General features: G+C 38.7%; 1 protein-coding gene across 1 annotated transcript in view; it reads right to left on the bottom strand.

The window, feature by feature from the left end:
• Fim (plastin-2 fimbrin) overlaps nucleotides 1-21,393 on the bottom strand; it is a 164,150-nt gene that overhangs the window by 59,975 nt on the left and 82,782 nt on the right. The window contains exon 2 of the mRNA XM_090374448.1: nucleotides 6,415-6,582. Within this exon, the coding sequence (XP_090230574.1) occupies nucleotides 6,415-6,582 (168 nt within the window). The remainder of the gene's footprint in view (nucleotides 1-6,414; nucleotides 6,583-21,393) is intronic.

Consider the following 21,393-nt stretch of genomic DNA (forward strand, 5'->3'; position numbering starts at 1 on the left):
AAGAGTGGTTCCTCAGCACAAGAACAGCCACCAGCGGAACTGAAGAATTTTCCACTAATTGTATTAAGGTCTGCAATGTTAGAAACTTTTCAGTATATTAGTTGTGCTAATATAACAGTCTGGGTGAGAGAGATGGATGGCCACCCATTACAGATTAAGTAAATGTTCCATTTTCACATGTTTTGGAAGCTAAAGTGAATCAACCATTGTACGAAAAAAAAAAAAAGGACTGGCATGTTTTATTTTTTGATTTAACTTCAGCTTTTGATTGTATAAACATTCTGGTTTTGGTTAGAATGCTTAAATTGTCTTTTATGCTTAAAATGCTTAAATAGGAATTTGCATTTTTCACATAATAATACTTCAATTTTGAATCATACATCATTCTGCACATTGGTCTGCCATTGCTTTCTTCAGCAATCTTAGTACATTTTATAAATCAACAAGAATCTCATATACTGATGATTCAATTTTTATGTGGCTATTCAATCTGAGGAAAACAACTCTTTTGGTCTGGAGATTAATTGGGCAATTACACTTCTTCAGACTTGAGATTCAATAATGTAGTTTTGATACAAAAGGAGTTAAGTTTCTGAGTATTATGCTGGATGTTTGACCAAGGTTTCACATTCACACTCAGTTCTTGAAAAGAAATTTCTATGGGTCTTGATTAATGAATGTTAATTTGAAGGTTATTATGATATACTTACTATCTATTTACTTTTCATCTGTAAGTGTTGTTCTTTCCAAATGTTTTTCCACTCTGTGATTAACTTCTATTGGTACCACAACTGAGGCACCATTAGAAGTTCTTGAGGTTGTCACAGGCATTCTCTTAGGTATGCCAAGCTGGACTTGCTGTATAGAAGTCTAAAACACCAATGGAAGTGATATTTGAGTGGCATTCAAGTTAAGTAGACCTAATTTTGGGAAAGTGCAGTCAGTCTGTGACAGCAAAATCCTCTGCTTGAAACTCCATGATGATGGAACTTTTAGTAACCTGGGTATAACCCCTATGTGCAAGTCCTGGAATACAACACCTGCATACTGGAGGTGAACACCCAGGTGCAAACCAATGTAAGCAGGGATGGAGGTGTGGCTCCCACACCATCACTTGGTACATTTGCATTTTTTCAAGGTTGAACTGCATTTCTCAGCACATATGCTTATTTTTCTATATTTTGTTGGAGTAGCACACCTCAGCATACTTAGACATTAAGCCTGTTATAATACTGAACAGGCTTAATGTCTAGGCTTAATATATAATACTGAACACAACAATAGGCCCAATGCTGAACCCTGGGGGGCTCCACTAATAACACTGGTCCACAAAGAGCAGTGTCCATTGATTACAACTCTGTCTTCTCCCACTCAACCATCTCTTTATCCATAGCAGTAACCTGCCCTTAATGCCAGATTGCTCCAATTTATATAGCAGTCTCTTCTGTGTAAGAATATCAAGAGCTTTCCTGAAATCCAAATATATGATATCAAAATTATTATTTTTTTTGTATCCAATTTCTTTGTTACTGCATCAATAGTATCCAATCAGATTGGTCAGACAAGATTGCTCCTTAACAAATCCATGCTGCGACTGGAGTATAACTGCATTACTGTCTAGATGATCCCGATTACTTCTCTAGACAGATCCATTATTTTCCCTGGAACAGAAGTTAAGCTAACAGGTCTGTAATTACTTATGTCACCTTTGATCCCCCTCCCCTTTGTGAATTGAGGATACATTACCACATCTTCAGTCCATAGGGACCTCCTCTGACAAAGATGCTCTCATAATTATGGCTAAGGGTTTGCTTAACTTCTTTCCTGCCTCCCTTAATATAATTGGATTGATCATATCCACCCCAGACACCTTTTTCTGTTTAGCTTCAACAATTTCTCTTCCACTTTCCTCTCAGGTAACAAAAAATCATTTAGCTCCCTCTTAGAGGGAGTAATTACAGACCAGTTAGTTTAACTTCTGTTCCGGGTAAAATAATGGAGTCACTGGTTAAAGATTCATTGCAGGATCATCTAGACAAGACTGCAGCGATAATTCAGACACAGCATGGGTTTGTTAAGGGAAAGTCTTGTCTCACAAATTTGATTGGATATTATCATGTGGTTACAAAGGAACTGGAGGCAAAAAATAATTTTGATATCATATACTTGGATTTCAAGAAAGCTTTTGACACTGTTGCACATTGAAGACTACTGTACAAATTAGAGCAGAATGGTATTAAGGGTAAGTTGCTACAATGGATAAAAAGGTGGGTTGAGCGGGAGAAGACAGAGGTTGGTAATCAATGGGCACTGCTCTTCGTGGACTAATGTTATTAGTGGAGTTCCACAGGGTTTGGTGTTGGACCCATTGTTTTGTATATTTCTCAAAGATATTGATGAAGGTAAATCAGGCTTAGTGTCGAAGTTGGCAGATGATACAAAGGTTGGCAGGATTGTTAATGACAATAATGGCAGTGTGCTACTGAAACAGGATCTAGAATTTGGGCAGATGGGCTGAGAAGTGGCAACTGAAGTTTAACATTGACAAATGCAAAGTACTGCAAAGGGGTAGAAGTAACCCCAGAGGAACGTACCAACTGTGTGGTACTATACTTATTATTATTATTATTGTTCATATTAGCTATATGATGCAAGGAAGCCTGAGGCTTATGCTGCACCAGCCAAAAAAAATTCCCGAGTTACCCTGACTGAGAGAGAGAGAGAGAGAGAGAGAGAGAGAGAGAGAGAGAGAGAGAGAGAGAGAGAGAGAGTCAAAAGTAGGTTTTAGTGGAAAAAATTAGAAATGGATATTCAAAGGTGCAGTACGTTAACATAAACTTATAAAATCCAAGATTCACAACGTAAATTCTACCTATGATATCAACCGTATCCTAAAACAAATCAGAAGTCAGCCAAGACACAATATGGGCATATAAATATAAGTAAGCTAAGATTCAATCAGGGAAGTTAATTATGAGTAATTTCATGAATGCTTATTAAAACAAATCCATTGGATATATGAGAAAAGGATAACATCGTGGTGAATTTACAGCCGAATTGGGGTATAGGTTTAAGTGAGAGGGGTTAAATTTTGCTCTAGTTCAGTTCTGGTTAAAGATGCATTGCAGGATCATCTAGACAAGACTGCAGAAACAATTCAGACACAGCATGGGTTTGCTAAGGAAAAGTCCCGCCCGACAAACCCGATAGGACACCACGATGCGGCCACAAAAGAACTGGATGCAAAACACAACCTTGATATCATACACCTGGACTTCACGAAAGCTCACACTGCTGCGCACGGAAGACCACTGCACAAACCGGAGCAGAATGGCACTAAGGGCAAGTCGCTACAATGGACAAAAGGATGGTTCAGTGGGAGAAGACAGAGGGCGGCAACCAATGGGCGCTGCCCCCCACGGACCAATGCCACTAGTGGAGCACCCCCGGGGGTTCGGTGTTGGGCTGATTGCTGCTCCGTTTATTTATCAATGACATTGATGAAGGTATACCAGGCCTAGCGCCGAAGTTTGCAGATGACACAAAGGCCGGCAGGGCCGCTAATGACAGTAATGGCAGTGTGCTACTGCAACAGGATCTAGAAGATAATTTGGGCAGTGGGCTAAGAAGTGGCAACTGATGTTCAACCCTGACAAATGCAAAGCACTGCATATGGGTAGAAGCAACCCCAGAGAGACGTACCAACTGTGCGGCACTACACTTAAGGTGGTAGAAAATGAAAAAGATCCGGGAGCAATTGTGCAGGCAGACATGAAGTCCTCCGAGCAATGCAGATAGGCTGCCAGGACAGGTCACGGGGTTTTGTCAATGAAAAAAGGAACCTTGCTAGCAGGGAAAATTAGGTGATCGTCCCTCTGCACACGGCAATGGTCAGGCCACGCCCCGAGCACTGCGCACAGGTTCGGACGCCTCACCCCAGGAAGGATGCAGATCCGCCCGAGCGCGCACAGAGAAGGGCAACAAGACCGGTGAGGGGAACGAAGGGATCCTCCCACCAAGAGAGGCCTAAGTTCCGCAAACCGCAGTGGCCGGAGACCAGGCACCTGCGCGGTGACCCGATTGAGGCGCACAAGGCCCGAATGGGTTCAGCATGCTGAACTCCGATGGGATCCTTCCAATTGTTCAGATTACGAACCCAAGGGGGCATAAATTCAAATTAAGAAAGGACAGATGCAGAATAGATGCGCGGAAACCTGTCCCTAGCCAGCGGGCGGCTAATTGACGGAACAAACCTCCATCCGTCGTTGTGGAAGTTGACAGGTTGAACAAATTTAAGGAGGAACTGGACAGGCATTTGGAGGGAATGGCGTGATTTTTTTTTTTTTCTTTCTGGCCGATGCTGCACAAGCTCATACACTTGCTTTCTTGCATCACATGCCACCACTATTACTACTACTAATACTAATTTACCTTATGGACATACTCAGTAAGTTAAGTTTGAGTGGGGCAGGCGAGACTGAAACCTATGAGGAACAGATGGGGACGATAGGGAAGGCCACCCCGTGAAGATCGGGGTGGGGGGGATAAACTCTAGCAGGCGAAGAGGGGGGGAAGCAGGTGAAAAAATCAAATTATTATATTAGGGTTACCCATGATTGATTATTGCGTGCGTTCTCATGTCGATTTGCCTGTTTGGTTGGACGAAAATCCTCCAGTTTCTGGGGGAAAAACCTTGGTATCTATGCCTGAGACCGACTAACTGAGCCACGTTGTGAAAAAAGCCCACTAAAGTTCCTAGCGTCATCGACGGGATTCAAACCCGAGCCTTTTCCACCTGTGTGGAAAAGGCCCGGGTTCGACATGAGGATGGTGCTACCCGCAGACAAGGAGAGGCAGGGGAGGGGAACAGGCGGGAACTCGTTTCCTCTCCCCTCTGGCAGGGGATGAGGATTTAAAGACTTAGGATGGTAGAAATTGAAAAAGACCTGGGAGTATTTGTGCAGTCAGATATGAAGTTTTCTGAGCAATGCAGACAGGCTGCAAGAGCAGGTCATGGGGGTTTTGTCAATGATATACAGAAATTTTGCTAGCAGGGAAAAGGAGGTGGTTATCCCTTTGTATAAAGCAATGGTCAGGCCACATCTTTAGTACTGCTTACAGGTCTGGAGGCCTCATTTTAGGAAGGATGTAGATTTGCTTGAGCATGTACAGAGTAGGGCAACAAGATTGGTGAGGAAAATGAAGGGATCCTCTTACCAAGAGAGACTTAAGTTCTGCAAACTGCAGTGGCTGGAGACTAGGCACCTGTTAGGTGATCTGATTGAGTTGTATAAGGCCTTGAATGGGCACGCTGAATTCTGATGGGATTCTTCCACTTGCTCAGATTACGAACCTAAGAGGGCATAAATTCAAATTGAGGAAAGACAGTTGTAGAATAAATGTGCAGAAATTTGCCTTTAGCCAGTGGGTGGTTAATTGCTGGACCAAACTTCCATCTGTCATTGTCGACGTTGATAGCTTAAATAAATTCAAGGAGGAACTGGACAAACATTTAGAGGGAATGGTTGTGTGATTTTTTTTTTTTTTTTTTTTTTTGGCTGATGCTACATAAGCTCATAACGCTTGTTTTCTTGCATCATATGCCTCTATTACTATTACCCGTCCCTAAAGAATACTTCATATGTGAACGTAGATGCAAAATACCTATTCAGTTTGTCAGCACTGAGTAGGATCATCAACAGTCAGACTATCGACATCAAATGTACCAATGTGATTGAACCCCTTCCTTCTACTGTTTACGTAAGCAAAGAAGTCTTTACTGCTCTTCTTTGCTTTCTTTTCCAAAGAATTCTCGTAATGTGCCTTAGCTTTCCTCACTTCCTTTGTGGTGTAATTACAGGCTAGTTCTGCCATAGGCTTCTGTAACACCTGATACTTTATATACATCCCATGCATTTTTTTCTATGCCAAAGGAGCAATATGGCCTTAGTTGCTAATGCTCCTAAAAACCAAAATAACAACATAACATCTATGCCAAAAGTTTTTTTGCATAGAAGAAAAATGCATGGGATGAGGGAGGCATACAACAGAAAATTAAATACCAGTGAATTTAGGGGGGGGAAAAAATATATATGTTCAGATTACGTGATCAGAATATACCTTAATACGCCCATAAAATTTCATTTATAAAGATATTAACAAAAAATTTGATTGACCTCTTTGTATAAGTCTTTTACAACCAATTGAGGGGTTGTACAAGGTATATATATAAATTGCAGACAATTTATAATGGATGGTAGCCCAAAAGGATCTTAAGAGGATCACAGCAACTCTCATCTGATTTCAGCTTACAAAACCCAAAATAATCTGGAATCCAGAACAAAAAGTTCATGAAACTGAACTACTATATTACTAACAAATAATGAATTTCAAAAAAAAAAAAAAAATCTTCACCTGCTGAAATTCTTCATAAGAAAGTCTTCCTTTTTTATCACCCATACGTCCCCTTTCCAATTCATCAATCATCTGTCTTACTCGCCATTGAGGAATCTTGAAACCCACTATATCCAAAGCTTGTTTTAACTCGCTCATATCCAAGAAACCATTTCCATCTTTGTCCAACTGGAGAAGAAAAAATAATAAATTTGATAAAATGAAACTGCATACTGTAAAATGAAAAAATAATAAATTTGACTAAATGTTAATTGTGTAATATCACAATTAACAATTACAAGTTACATTTTTATAAAACTCATATGTATAGCAGTTAATTGGAATATATTCCAACTTATGTACCCTATGCCACTCCAATGAGAGAATTCCAGAGTTAAATCAGAAACATCACCATTTAGTTTTGAAAATGAACTATTCAGAATTAGGACTCTGCAGATACATTGTATTCTAGTAAACTGGATTTCCATATGAAAAAAAGTCTCTGTATTTTATTTATGGATATCTAATAATATATAAATAAATTTCTTAAATTTCTCAGAAAACTTGTCCCACCTCTACTTTCTATCTAGTAATATTTTAGCAATATTTCACTTTTACTACTGTTCAGTTAATTTTAACATTGTTCTCCAAGTTTTTCAATTTGATGCCATGCATATCCACATCCATTATATCTGTGTGGTAAATTATTATTATTAGCCATATGGTGCAAGAAACATTGAGGCTTATGTTGCACCAGCCAAAAAAAAAAAAAAAAGAGTTCGCCAGACCACAGACAGAAGTAGAAGGATGATGATATCCGGCTATTTAGACTCTAAGATTAAAATAACAATCTAATTGATTAAAATAAGATTTTGATTAATTGATCTAATTGAGCATTAGATTAAAACAATCTAATGCTAACTTGCTAACCGTTTAACGGTTAGCAAGTTAGCATTAGTAGAGGCATTTGATGCAAGAAAGCAAGCTTATGCAGCATCAGCCAAAACAAAAAATAAATAAATAAATAAATAAAAAATAACCACTTCCACTTCACCCCTCTGTTCGTTCGAAATACCTGTCCAGCTGAGCCTTAAACTTATTTAGGCTATCAACTTCCGCGACAAGGGATGGAAGCCTGTTCCACCAACCAACCACCCGCTGGCTAAAGGCAAATTTCCGCACGTCTATCCTACATCCGTCTTTCCTCAATTTGAATTTATGCCCTCTCAGGTGATTATTCTGAGCAAGAGGAAGAATCCCATCAGCATTGAGCATGCTCAAACCATTCAAGGCTTTATACACCTCTATCAGATCACCTCAAATGGTGCCTAGTCTCCAAACACTGTAACTTGCAAAACTTAAGCCTTTCTTCGTAAGAGCACCCCTTTGTTCCATTCACTAATCTTGTTGCCCTTCTCTGTACTCGTTCCAGCAACTCTACATCCTTCTTGAAATGAGGCCTCCAGGCCTGTATACAGTATTCTAGGTGTGGCCTGACCATTGCCTTATACAAGGGAATAATCACCTCCTTATCCCTGTTAGAAAAATTCCTATATATCATTGACAATACACCATGAGCTACCCTTGCCACCCGTCTGCACTGCTCAGAGAACTTCATTATCTGCCTGCACAACCACCCCCAGGTCCCTTTCATTCTCTACCACTGTCAGTGTAGTACCACAGAGTTGATACGTTGCTCTGGGGTTGCTGTTTCCCATATGTAGTACTTTACATTTGTGAATATTAAACTTCATTTGCCACCTCTCAGCCCATCTGCTCAACCTTTCCAGATCCTGTTGCAGCAGCATAGTGTCAGTAGTGTCCTTGACAACCCTGCCAACCTTCGTATCGTCTGCAAACTTGGACATTAAGCTTGATATACCATCATCAATATCATTTATAAATACAGAAAACAATAATGGACCCAATACTGAACCCTGAGGGACTCCACTAATAACGTTAGTCCACAATGAGCAGTGTCCATTGATTACCACTCTTGTCTTCTCCCCCTCAACCACCCCTTTATCCATAGCAGCAATTTGCCTCCAATGCCACACTGCTCCAATTTCTGCAGCAGTCTTCCATGTGCAACAGTATCAAAAGCCTTTCTAAGATCCAAGTATATAATATCAAAGTTATTCCCTGCATCCAGTTCCTTTGTGACTGCATCATAGTATCCAATCAAATTGGTCAGGCAAGACTTCCCCTTAACAAAACCATGCTGTGTCCGAGCTATAACTGAAGTCTTCTCTAGATGATCCTGCAGTGCTTCTTTAACCAGTGCCTCCATTAATTTTCCAGGAACAGAAGTTAAACTCACAGGTCTATAATTACTTGTGTCAGCCTTTGATCCTCCTTTGTGAATTGGGGTCACATTTGCACATCTCCAGTCCATGGGTACCTCCCCCGAGTCCAAGGAAGCTCTCATAATTATGGCTAAGGGTTTGCAGCCTCATTTAATATAACTGGATAGATCCCATCCACCCCAGGTGCCTTTCTTGTGTTTATCTTCAACAATTTCTCCTCCACTTTACTCTCAGTTATTACAAGATTCTCTAGCTTACTGCCAGAGTTGAATACACCTCTGGCATTCCCCTTGCTGAATAACTCCTCATGTGTGAATGTCAATGCAAAATATTCATTTAGTTTGTTAGCTACCTGAGCAGGATCATCAACAGTTGACCCATCGATATCAAGTGGACCAATCTGATTCATCCCCTTCCTTCTAGAGTTTACATAAGTAAAGAACTCTTTGCTGTTTTTCTTTGCATCCCTTGCCAAAGATTTCACGTAATCTGCCTTCGCCTGCCTAACCTCCTTTGTAACTTGGTTACAGATCAACTTGTATCTATCATAGGCTTCTGTGTCACGTGTTAATTTGTATGTATCCCATGCATTTTTCTTCTCTGCCATATGTCTCATTAGTTCATCTGACATCCATTTAGGCCTAAACCTTGAACAATATTTCTTAGTTGGTATGTAAAGCCTAGTAGCTTGCAAGATAAGTTCTTTGAATGCTTCCCATTTTGGATTTGCTGTTGGTAACATCATCAGTTGGTCCCACTGTATAGAATTTAAATACTGTCTCAGTCCATCGTAGTCGCCTTTACGAAAGCAATAACCCTTCCCTTTACCCCTAATGGTAGTTACCTCTTTGAGTAAATCCCACTTCAGCACACTGTGATCACTGCCACCTAGTGTTTCATTTATCTGCAGATTCTTAATGCATGAAGAATCACTACTGATAATCAAATCAAGAGTATTACTCCCTCTAGTTGCCTCCCGAACATGCTGATGTAGAAAACAATCATCCAATAAATCCACAAAAGCCTTGCTGGTGTGTGAGTGACCAGCCCCCAAATTACAGTCAGTATCTGGGAAATTAAAATCCCCCATTATAAGACTCTCTGATTTACTGGCCCACTATTTTCCTGTACAGTTTCTTATTATACTCTCAGAGTCATTAGGCCTATTGCACACTCCTACTCTCAATTTTGATCTCTCAATGCTTATGTCACACCAAACTGACTCGACACTGCACTGTCCAGCGATGTCGACTGGCTTCACTTCTTTGGATTTTATGTATTTCTTAACTAATAGCATAACCCCTCCTCCCTTCCTATCGTGTCTGTAGACATTGTACTCCCCAAATTCCAGTTCTGCATTCCTTATATCTGTGTGACACTACATGTCTGAAATCCCAACAATATCTGCCTTTGATGTTTTGAGCAATACCTCAAATTCATCAAATTTATTTACTAAACTCCTGGCATTGGTGTACACACAAGTATACCTGTTCTTTTTCTTAGCTACCCTAACACAACCCATATGTTTACTTGTACCCCAATGATTCCCATCAGGCTCTGAAATATCCCGCATCTTATTTTCCAGGCTGCTGCTCATTCCAATAGAAGCAGTGCAAGAATCACTTTCACCTCTGCCAGTGGCTACTGTTATTCTATTAGTCCTTGTATCCCCCCAATCTAGCAGTTTTCCGACCCACCTAACACTGCCTCAATAGCATCAGCAAACATTCTTGCACCCTTTCTATTTAAGTGTATCCCATCCCTGTAGAAGCAGTCTCTCCTGTTAACAAATACACACCAGGATGAAAAAAAATTCTACCCCTTGAGCCTTGCACAATCTTTCCAGGGCCGAATTGATTGACAGGGCTCTCATCATATACTCCCTCCTATCGTGTCTGGGCAGAATTGTTCAGAAAGTTCGAAGGATACAGAATATTATTCAGCAGTTAATGCTATATGAAAGGAAAGTAAATTTGAAATACAGGAATGAATATTTTAAAATGTAAGAAATGTATTCATTGGAGGTTAAGACTGTGCGAATCAGCATGAAAATAAATTTATGCTAAGGAAATGTATGCTTTATGGTTTGGGAGAAAATAATTTTAAAATATATTTGACATAATTAATCGGAAATATTGGACATTAATTAGACATCGAAGAAGGAAGAAGAGGGATAATAGCATCACCTTATGAAAAAATTCATTGACTGAAGATATGATAACTACTTGTGCGAATCTAATGAATAATATATATCCATTTATATACATAGACAACCTCTGGAAACCAGGGGAAAACCAGTTGCAATCAGCCTTCTGCACTAAGCGGGGCTCTGCTGTAGTCACCTTTTCTCTTCAAGAGCATCACGTGGGATGTAAGATGACTCTTCCTATGATTAAAGCCGGCCCTTTCAAAATCAGCCATGTGGTAGACAGGAATACCACCATATTATCTGATGCCACAGGGACCATAACAAAACCAACTCCAAAAACTGCTGTTAAAGGAAGACCTGCAACTAGGTAGAAGGATGGGATCAGTGAAACTTTTGGACATGACATTTTGCGATGCTGCTCATATAGCACATGATCAATTCAGTTGGAGGAATTTGTTGGTGGCCACAACGAGCTGTTGTAATTTTGTAGTACCACCATTCACGGGAAGACCAACCAAGTGGAAAAGCTAGCTTCATTTTTTTTTTTTCGCATCATAGTATACTTCTATAAATCTGAATATAGTATTTTATGAAAATAAATTTACATTTTTGTCATGTTTGAGTTTTCTTTCATTTTGACGATTGCCCAAGGGTTTAAAATTATCCAGGCAAATTTATTTCCCTTCCACCTAAGATAATTGGAATCCTACTGTACTTGTCTTTTATCTTAATTATATTTTCTTTTATTCAGTTATAAAGCATTTCACTGAGAATAGCAATGTAATTATACAGGAATTGAATTTAAAAAAAAAAAAAAATTGCATCCACATTTACTGAAGTAATCGCTGAAATAGTGGAAACTCATTTTTCACTTCTAAATTAAATTTAATGAAATTCTTTGTGACTTACAATGAAACTTAAAATAATAATCTGAATTTTATCGTGCATACAAAGAAAAAAAAGACTGTGACAATCATGTTCAATGAGTTTGAAAATAAATGGAAGTGATATGCTGTAGTTCAAACTTCCTCCAAAAGATGGTAGTACAGAAACTGTCCAGTAGGTTGACAGGCTGGAAGTAACAACCACTTTCCTTAGTAGCATTAATATTCCACATCATGATTTTTCAATAGAAAAACTAAAGAATATCAAAATTTTGCTTTAAACTGGGAAATTCTCCAAGAGAAACATTAAAAACTGTTTATGGTGATGAAGTCATACCAGTGTGTCTGAATGGTATAAGCAGTTCAAAGATGGACATGAGGATGTCTGCAATGATGAGTGAGTGTATCAACCCTTTGATATGAGAACAGAGTGCAAACTTTGGGAAACTGTGGCAAGATATAGTTGGTTGACCCTCAACAATGATGACTGATGAGTGAATATGAATAAGGAGATGATTCATCAAATTCTGCATGGAAATTTAAGAAAACGACAGTGTACTGCACAGCCTTAGAGATGAGCAGAAGCAATGAAGAGTGTCATCATGCAAAGACTTCATCAAGACAATCCTAATTTCCTTCACTGTATTTATATTGTTAGTGGAGATGAGTGTTCCAGAGATGAAGTGTCAGAGCATGTAGTAGACTTCAAAACCATCACCAAGGCCCAAAAGTTTCATTTACAGGAGTCCAGGATCAAGATGATGCTGATAATGTTTTTTGATAAACAGGATGTGGTTCAATGCTGTGTTCTGTAAACAGGTGCTTCAAAATATTAGTGCATTTCCCAGCCGAGGCCACAATTTCATAGAAAGGCAGCTGATTCTTGTTGCATGACAATGCCCCACCCATTCCACAGTTGAAGGCATTTCTGATGAAACATGGCATTGTACACATCAACCATCCACCCTACTCTCCTAATCTAGCACCAGACTTCTACCTCTTTCCCAAAGTGAAATCTGCCCTCAAAAGGAAAGATTTCAAGGATGTTTAGGACATAAAGGAAAACTTAACCACTGAACCTCATCCCTTTGGAGACTTACTTTTTTTTTTTTTTTTGCTTTACAAAAGTAAAAATTACAATAAACTAAATATAAAATTAAAAAAAAAAAAGTACTGTTTTACACAAGCTGCTACCACTCAATTAAAAAGAATTGTATAATAACAATTCACTTGTGTGAAATGAAGCTTTTTTTTTTTTATATATATATATTGTAAAGCAATAATGCAAATGAACAACATTTGCCTAACATAGCTGAGTAGTCAGGAGAGCGAGTACAGTAGCAAGCACTCTTTGACTGGACGGGGTGGGGGGGGGGTTTCAAGCCTGTGACTGCTAAAAAAAGAGCTGGATATCCTTCCTCTCTCTCTCTCTCTCTCTCTCTCTCTCTCTCTCTCTCTCTCTCTCTCTCTCTCTCTCGGCTGGTGCAGCATAAGCCTCAGGCTTCCTTGCACAATATGGCTAATAACAATAATAAACACGATTAACGTTTTGTATTGATCATTTATTATAAACTCCACTACCCTGATGATTGTGCCAGAGTATAAATAAGAACTGTTTTTTTGTTTGTTTTTTTTTTGCTTGCCACAATCGCAGTGGTAGTGCCACTACGGGTGTGCAAAGTTGATGGACAGTGTAAAATATAAACAGAAAAACCTTCTGCAATCATGATACAGCTACCAGGAGAGGAGGGACGTCTATTGACCGACCTTGGGCTACCAGTTAATCTCCGTATGGCGGTTATTTATCAGAAAGCCCCTACTAATGCGAAGTTACTTTTAACACACTAAATTTTTATCGTATGGTGTACGCAGATGCATGCAACTGAAACCTAAATACCATAGAGAAGCCAGCTAAAAGCTCCCATTAATTCCAATGCATTTCCAACTATAGTACAATTTTACTTCCCTGAAATAAAATGATAAATTATGCAAAGTACTATGACAGACCTAACTCTCAGTCCAACTATAGAAGTTCGGTTATCAATTTCATACAAAAATATCATAATGCTTATATTCAGTGGCTTTTCTGAGAGCCACTGAATATAAGCTACTGTACCATAAACATGTATTTAATAGATGTCAGAGTTGCAATGGCTCAATACGTTCTACATCAATTATTTAAGAAAATGAGGAATTACCGCTATGATGTCCTGTAGAACACTTCAATGCTGATGCTTTCCGTAGTAGTAGTGGCATGTGATGCAAGAAAGCAAATGTATGAGCTTATGCAGCATCAGCCAAAAAAAAACACACCATTCCCTCCAAATGCCTGTCCAGTTCCTCCTTAAATTTATTCAACCTATCAACTTCCACAACGACAGATGGAAGTTTGTTCCAGCAATTAACCACCCGCTGGCTAAAGGCAAATTTCCGCACATCTAATCTACATCTGTCTTTTCTTAATTTGAATTTATGCCCCTTAGGTTCGTAATCTGAACAAGTGGAAGGATCCCATCAGAATTCAACGTGCTCAACCCATTCAAGGCCTTATACACCTCAATCCGATCACCGCGCCTAGTCCCAGCCACTGCAATTTGCAGAACTTAAGCCTCTCTTGATAAGAGGATCCCTTCATTCCCCTCACCAATCTTGTTGCCCTTCTCTGTACACGCTCAAGTAAATCTACATCCTTCCTAAAATGAGGCCTCCAGACCTGTACGCAGTACTCAAGGCGTGGCCTGACCATTGCCTTATACAGAGGGATAATCACCTCCTTTTCCCTGCTAGCAAAATTCCTATATATCATTGACAAAACCCCATGACCTGCCCTGGCAGCCTGTCTGCATTGCTCAGAAAACTTCATATCTGCCTGCACAATTACTCCCAGGTCTTTTTCATTTTCTACCACCTTAAGTGTAGTACCACACAGTTGGTACGTTTCTCTGGGGTTACTTCTACCCATATGCAGTACTTTGCATTTGTCAAGGTTAAACTTCAGTTGCCACTTCTTAGCCCATCTGCCCAAATTATCTAGATCCTGTTGCAGTAGCACACTGTCATTAACAACCCTGCCAACCTTTGTATCTGCAAACTTCGACACTAAGCCTGATATACCTTCATCAATATCACTGATAAATATACAAAACAACAGTGGACCCAACACCAAACCCTGTGGGACTCCACTAATAACATTAGTCAATTAACTATGCAAATAGCAAATAATTTACAAGGATTCCTCACACTCGTAGACAAAATCAATGATCCAATGCACCACGCAATTGGAGTCCGCGGACCCAAAGACAGACCCCAAAATACATCGAATCACAACCAAAATATTTGAGTGAGAAAAGGCAATAAGTCTATACTTAAATAATTTAAATACTTTGAAACCAAATTTAACCAATAAGTCCATTCTTCAAAAACAAATGTTTAAAAAAATAACGGAGAGCAGAAGTGTTCTACAGGACATCATAGAGGTACTGTAATTCCTCCTTTTCTTGACCAATTTATATACATAAAACTGTCATGGTTCGCGCAATGCACTTTTTAAGGTGTTCTTTCTCCCCTCCCTCGTATAATAATTCCTTCGACCTTCACACACACAAAGGGGGAAAGCATGGAAGGAGGAAGAAGCAAATGAAATTCACTGCGTTCCTCAAGCACTCAAACGTTGAACGCGAAGTACAGAAGCCCGACGATTGACAGCTGTAAGTACCCTAGCCCCAAATCCGAGTGTCCACTTATCTGCTTCGTGCATATACCTAATATGGTACTAGAAATGATGGCCCTGATCATAAGCGCCACACTTAGTCAAGTACAATTCACCTCAATATCCCCCTATAAAAAGCCACGCCTCCGATTTTTTCGGGGCATAAGTGCCACACTCAAGTACACTGAATAGATTTTCGAAAGACATTATACACTCCTCGAAAAACGAAACATGCTGAAAACTTCAAACTTTTTTTTCGCTGAAAACAAGCGAAAATATTGTAAAAGAAACAAAGAATAAAATTAAATTTCTGCTTTAACTCCAGGGCATACAACTTTAGCCCTAGCTACTCAGATATAACCATTTTCGATCCGCTCTTAACCACGATCTATTTACATTAACTCACAGCAGAAGACTAACTGATCGCTTCCCCCTTCCCTTTACTTTCTTCTGCTAGCTTTGCATGACTTAATCAGCTTTATTAATTACATCCAGAGTTCATTGCCACAGCGAACAAGGCCATGTTGCCAACTTCTCCCTCAACAAACAGGACAAGCAAATAGCTTTTACCAATTAACTCGAACTTAAGCGTGCACTTTACAATTGTACAATCCCAAATACTGGGTGCTTAAATTTATGTCTCCGTAAAAAATCTGATAATTATAAACAAAGGATCGTCGTTCTCCTAGAATAAAAAGTATAAAAAGAAACAATGACAAATTTTATATCTACTACAACGGCTGATGACCCTAGAAATATAAAAAAGTAATAATGTAATTTTTATAGGCAAGTCTGGGAGAGAGAATTGCAAAGAGGGGACAAAACCAAGTCACAACAAACAAAGACGGGAAGTAATAACTGTTTGTTGAGGGCGATAATCACTTTATCACTGGAGGAAAAAACAAAAAGAAACACTTATCCAGTCCCAGAATACTGGATGGTCGAGAGACAACGCTGATAAGAGGAGAGGGATGAAGGATGGGATGAAGAGTAACTCCCAAGTCATTGATAAGATTTATATTTTTGATTGACTACTACTTACAGTGTACACATTATAAGTATAAAATAGTGATCTGATAATAAAGAGTGACAATTTATTATCGGAAGGATTCAGAAATACTCTTAATTAACCAAAAAGAAAATATGCAAACGGTGAAGTTCTGTGCTATCACGATAAATCAACGACCAATGATCTTCAAATCATCCAAAAAATATATTATATAGCACTCTTCTGTCATGATGGTGGCAGAATTTTAAAACGTTAAAATTAAACCAGAGCATATCAAACACAATAAAAATAGATTAAGAATTATGAAAAGCCAAAATGGCTAATTTCTGCTAATCCCATGGAAACTCAGAAGCAAATATGGCCGATCGATTTTGCTCATAACAAAATTATAATAGCGCTGTTTTGGGACAAAATTATTCAGCTAATAGAAAGGAGTCTTTTCGAAAATACTTAGTGTTAAACATAGATTTCGAACTTTTAGATGTCCTAGAATCAGTTTTGATGTAGCAGCAAAATAAGAATTGGTCAAACGACCATCAAACTCTATAAACAACTGTATTTATGATAATTATAAACAAATAATGACAACAAATGACTTCCACGATATCCCTCACTCAAAGTTCAGCTCCAGGAATATCGCTGAAGGACACTGAATTTCAAGGACTACTGCTTTGCATCTGCACTATTACAATTTTTATCCTCTGGAAAATTTTCCTTATTTTAAAGACAAAATACAGTATAATCATGTCTTAGAACGGCACTTTCGTAATTTCCATACTAAAGCATCGTATAGTTGGCGGTACGTGTACTATTCCCAGTGGCTTCAAGGTTTATCAACCAAGGAAAACCTACGACTGCGCCAATTATCTACATGCTCTTCCTCATGTTGAGTTAATACAATTCTCACTTTTGAACTAATTACACTTCTTTTTACTTCTGATGACTAATCTGTCTTCTAGTTAAATCAATGTTTTACTAAGACTCTTTAGACTTAACAATTTGGGCAATTGACAGCTACAATCATTACATGATATACGATACGGTTGATAAGGTTAACCTTGACAAATGCAAAGTACTGCATATGGGTAGAAGTAACCCCAGAGAAACGTACTAACTGTGTGGTACTACACTTAAGCCGACCGGGCTAGCCGGGTGGGTAAAGTGCCTGCCTGGCAACCCAAAGGTCGCGGGTTCGAATCCCGCCTCGGGCTTGGATCAAAGTACTGCAAAAACCTTGGGAGGTGCATTATGGCCACAGAAGCTGATGCGCCAACAACTACAAAAAAAAAAAAAAAAAAAAAAACACTACACTTAAGGTGGTAGAAAATGAAAAAGACCTGGGAGTAATTGTGTATTCAGATATGAAGTTTTCTGAGCAATGCAGACAGGCTGCCAGGGCAAGTCATGGAGTTTTGTCAATGATATATAGGAATTTTGCTAGAAGGGAAAAGGAGGTGATTGTCCCTCTGTATAAGGCAATGGTCAGGCCACGCCTTGAGTACTGCGTACAGGTCCGGAGGCCTAATTTTAGGAAGGATGTAGATTTGCTTGAGTGTGTACAGAGAAGGGCAACAAGATTGGTGAGGGGAATGAAGGGATCCTCTTACCAAGAGAGGTTTAAGTTCTGCAAATTGCAGTGGCTGGAGACTAGGCACCTGCGCGGTGATCTGATTGAGGTGTTTAAGGCCTTGAATGGGTTGAGCACGCTGAATTCTGATGGGATCCTTCCACTTGTTCAGATTACGAACCTAAGGGGGCATAAATTCAAATTAAAAAAAGACAGATGTAGGATAGATGTGCGGAAATTTGCCTTTAGCCAGCAGGTGGTTAATTGCTAGAACAAACTTCCATCTGTCGTTGTGGAAGTTGATAGGTTGAATAAATTTAACGAGGAATTGGACAGGCATTTGGAGGGAATGGTGTGTTTTTTTTTTTTTTTTTGCTGATGCTGCATAAGCTCATACACTTGCTTTCTTGCATCACATGCCACTATTAAGCTTTATACCCGGAAAATTCCAATGGCGGCGGGGGAATGAACAGATACCAAAATTGCTGATCGACGATGTCAACAGAAAGTGTTGATATTAGTCCAATTAACATTTAGCACGACGTGTTCACGATATGTCTACATAAAACTAGGCCATTTACGAAAATGTAATAGTTGTTGAAGGCTATACAAACTAAACTGATACACAAAAATTACTTCCAAAAAAAAAAAAAAACAGGGGCGCATCTACGATTTTTCTTTGGGGGTGGTTGAGAATTAGAGCCGCTGCTTTGACATCAAAAGATTGCCACTTACAGTTTCGTTTTTTCGTGTCAATCGATTCTCTCTGGGAGAGATTAACGCCCGGCAGCCAAGCCCTGGGAAAGCCCCAGGAAGAGACATTCCGAAATCGCATGGTACCTATATTTTCTTACATATGAAATTTGTAACTGTATCGAGAGTTGTTACCCTTTTGGAAAAGAGTTGGTTCAAATCCAGTCGTTGACCGAGAAGTTTTATGAGACGTCGATGTACTGAGTTTTATTAATTTCAGGTATTCCGTGGTTCATTTGTCCGTTTTGCTGGATGAAAATAAGTTCACGGGAATCCAAATTTTCATCCGATTCTACTGAACCTGCCTCATACTACGAGTAAAGCCATTATGTTGCTAGAATGAATAACTACACAAATTCAAATAAAACAAACATATTGCCTTCTCGGTATAGAAAATCTGGCCAATCTGCAATGTCCTTTGGAATTAAAACAGCAAAGAGAAAAAGTTTCCCGCCTGTTACTTCGAACAGAATTGATGTAGCAACATCCTTTTGCTAACAAAAAATATACAAATCATGATTCTAAAACGTATGTATCAATACAGGCGCCTTTAACAAACTGTGTTAGATCACCCACCCACGGAAAAAGGGAAACTTTTAGACTCACTAAATCACTGATCGGTAAATGTGAAATTAAACCGACCATTTCCACATTCCAGCACGTATGGCCAACCACCTTACATTAAGAGAAATTGGGGACGTTTGTTGCTATGGAAACAGGGCGAATTCAGTCAAAAGGTGGTCGATGAAATGGAATCAGATGTCATTTAGAACAGCACAGTCGATCAATAGGAAACGCTCTTAGACAAAAGAAATCCCACTTTCCGCTTATTTTTAGAATGCAGCGAAGAAGTCTTGAGACTTAAATTACTGTAGTAATTTCTCAATTATAAGGTGCTATTATCAATAACAGCAGGTCAGCCATATGTGGAAATGTATCCTTCCAAATAAAAATTTAAAAAAAGATTGTATTATGTTCAGTTTCTCAAATTTTGCAGCGGCCCATTTCGATCATAAATTGAATTGAAGGACTCAATCAAGTGCTAATGTACCAAACTTGAAAACAATAAATAATAATAAAGCCCTCTATTGTATACCAAAACTGTACAACTACTCATAAGGTGCAAACTATGCCAGGGGTTTTTCAATGTTATGGAAGAATTACAAAAGAATAAATATGTAAAGCAAATGTTAAGACAAAATGGATAACATAACTGATGCATGATTACAGTTATTGACCAAACCATAAGATGACCATGTAATTCGTGGAAGTGCAACGCCACCTTTGTTGTTTTAAGAACAGTTTTTAAGTCAGTATTGTAAATAAACTGAGTTCCAGGATTGAACAGTTTTGTTTTCAGTGAAAAAAAGATACACAGAGGGGGCCATAACATTGGTGATGTAAAACAGGGCCGGTCCTTACGGGGTGGGGAGAAGAGGAACGGGTGAAAACACCTAAGACCACAGACTGAAAAGTACCAAAATCCAAAGAAATGGCGTCCTTAAGTCCGTGTATTCGACATTCCGGACCTAGCCTGATAAAAATCCACGTGATTACTCGTACTAGTGCAATTCAGTTAAAAAGCTTTCTTAACAGACTACAGCAGTGTTTCCCAACCTTTTTTTTACCATGCCCCACCTAAGTCTTTCTAAAATTCTGATGCCCCCTATGTAACGTTGGGAAACACCGATATACATATTTTTTATATTCAAAAATTGAATTATTCCCTAAATGAAGCCTAATTACAACTTGTTCAGGACACAAAACTTAGGTTTTAGGAAGAAATCATTAGGAAATTATTAAGAAAAAAACAGTAAGTAAATTTTCAAAACATATAATGGACAACTAAAATTCAAGTACAAAATAATTTATATGAAAGATTTTTTTATAATATTTTAATTTTTAGTAATTATTATTTAATTGTTTAATAATTTCAACATTCCATGTGAAGTCACTTCTAGATGAGTGCACTAAATTTAGTGAGACCCTTGTGCTTGATGCTTGCCGCAGAGAGATTTTATATTGGGCTCCAATTTAGTCAGCTTCAGTCTCAAGTCTCCCCGTTTTGTGATATCCAGTCGATTTCTTTTCTTTAGGAACAAATCATTTTTTGGCACTAAATCCACATTCAGCTAAATATGAAGATGGAAACGGTAACAATAGCTCTCTTGCAAAGTTGGTTGAATTTGGGTATTTAATTTCTGTTTCATCACAAAGCCATGCCATCGCTCCTTTTATATTGAATAAAGTTTTAACTGACTCATCATTTTGCATTTCTGAGAGTTCTTCTTGGTACTGCATTGATACATCAGACAAATCCACTAACATTGGTTGCATCATCCAGGTTGGAAAATCAATTTGTTTTAAATCAGAAAACCTTTCTTTTAAATCAGCGGACAGAATTTTCAGATGATCGACAATAACAAGTACAGCGGTATCAGTCACTTCACATTTTTGCAGCCAACGAAACTGTTCAAAATTTTTGTTACAAATATATTTTTGACATAATTCAATAAATGTAATGAAACCAAATATCTTCGCTTTTGCATCGACGAGAGTTTTATTTGTTCCTTGAAGTTGTTTATTTAATATATTTAGTTTTTCAAAGATATCGGCTAAATAA

This window comes from Mastigoproctus giganteus, chromosome 5, assembly GCF_048544385.1.
Source record: "Mastigoproctus giganteus isolate SK-2022 chromosome 5, ASM4854438v1, whole genome shotgun sequence".
In the NCBI taxonomy this organism is placed as follows: domain Eukaryota; kingdom Metazoa; phylum Arthropoda; class Arachnida; order Uropygi; family Thelyphonidae; genus Mastigoproctus; species Mastigoproctus giganteus.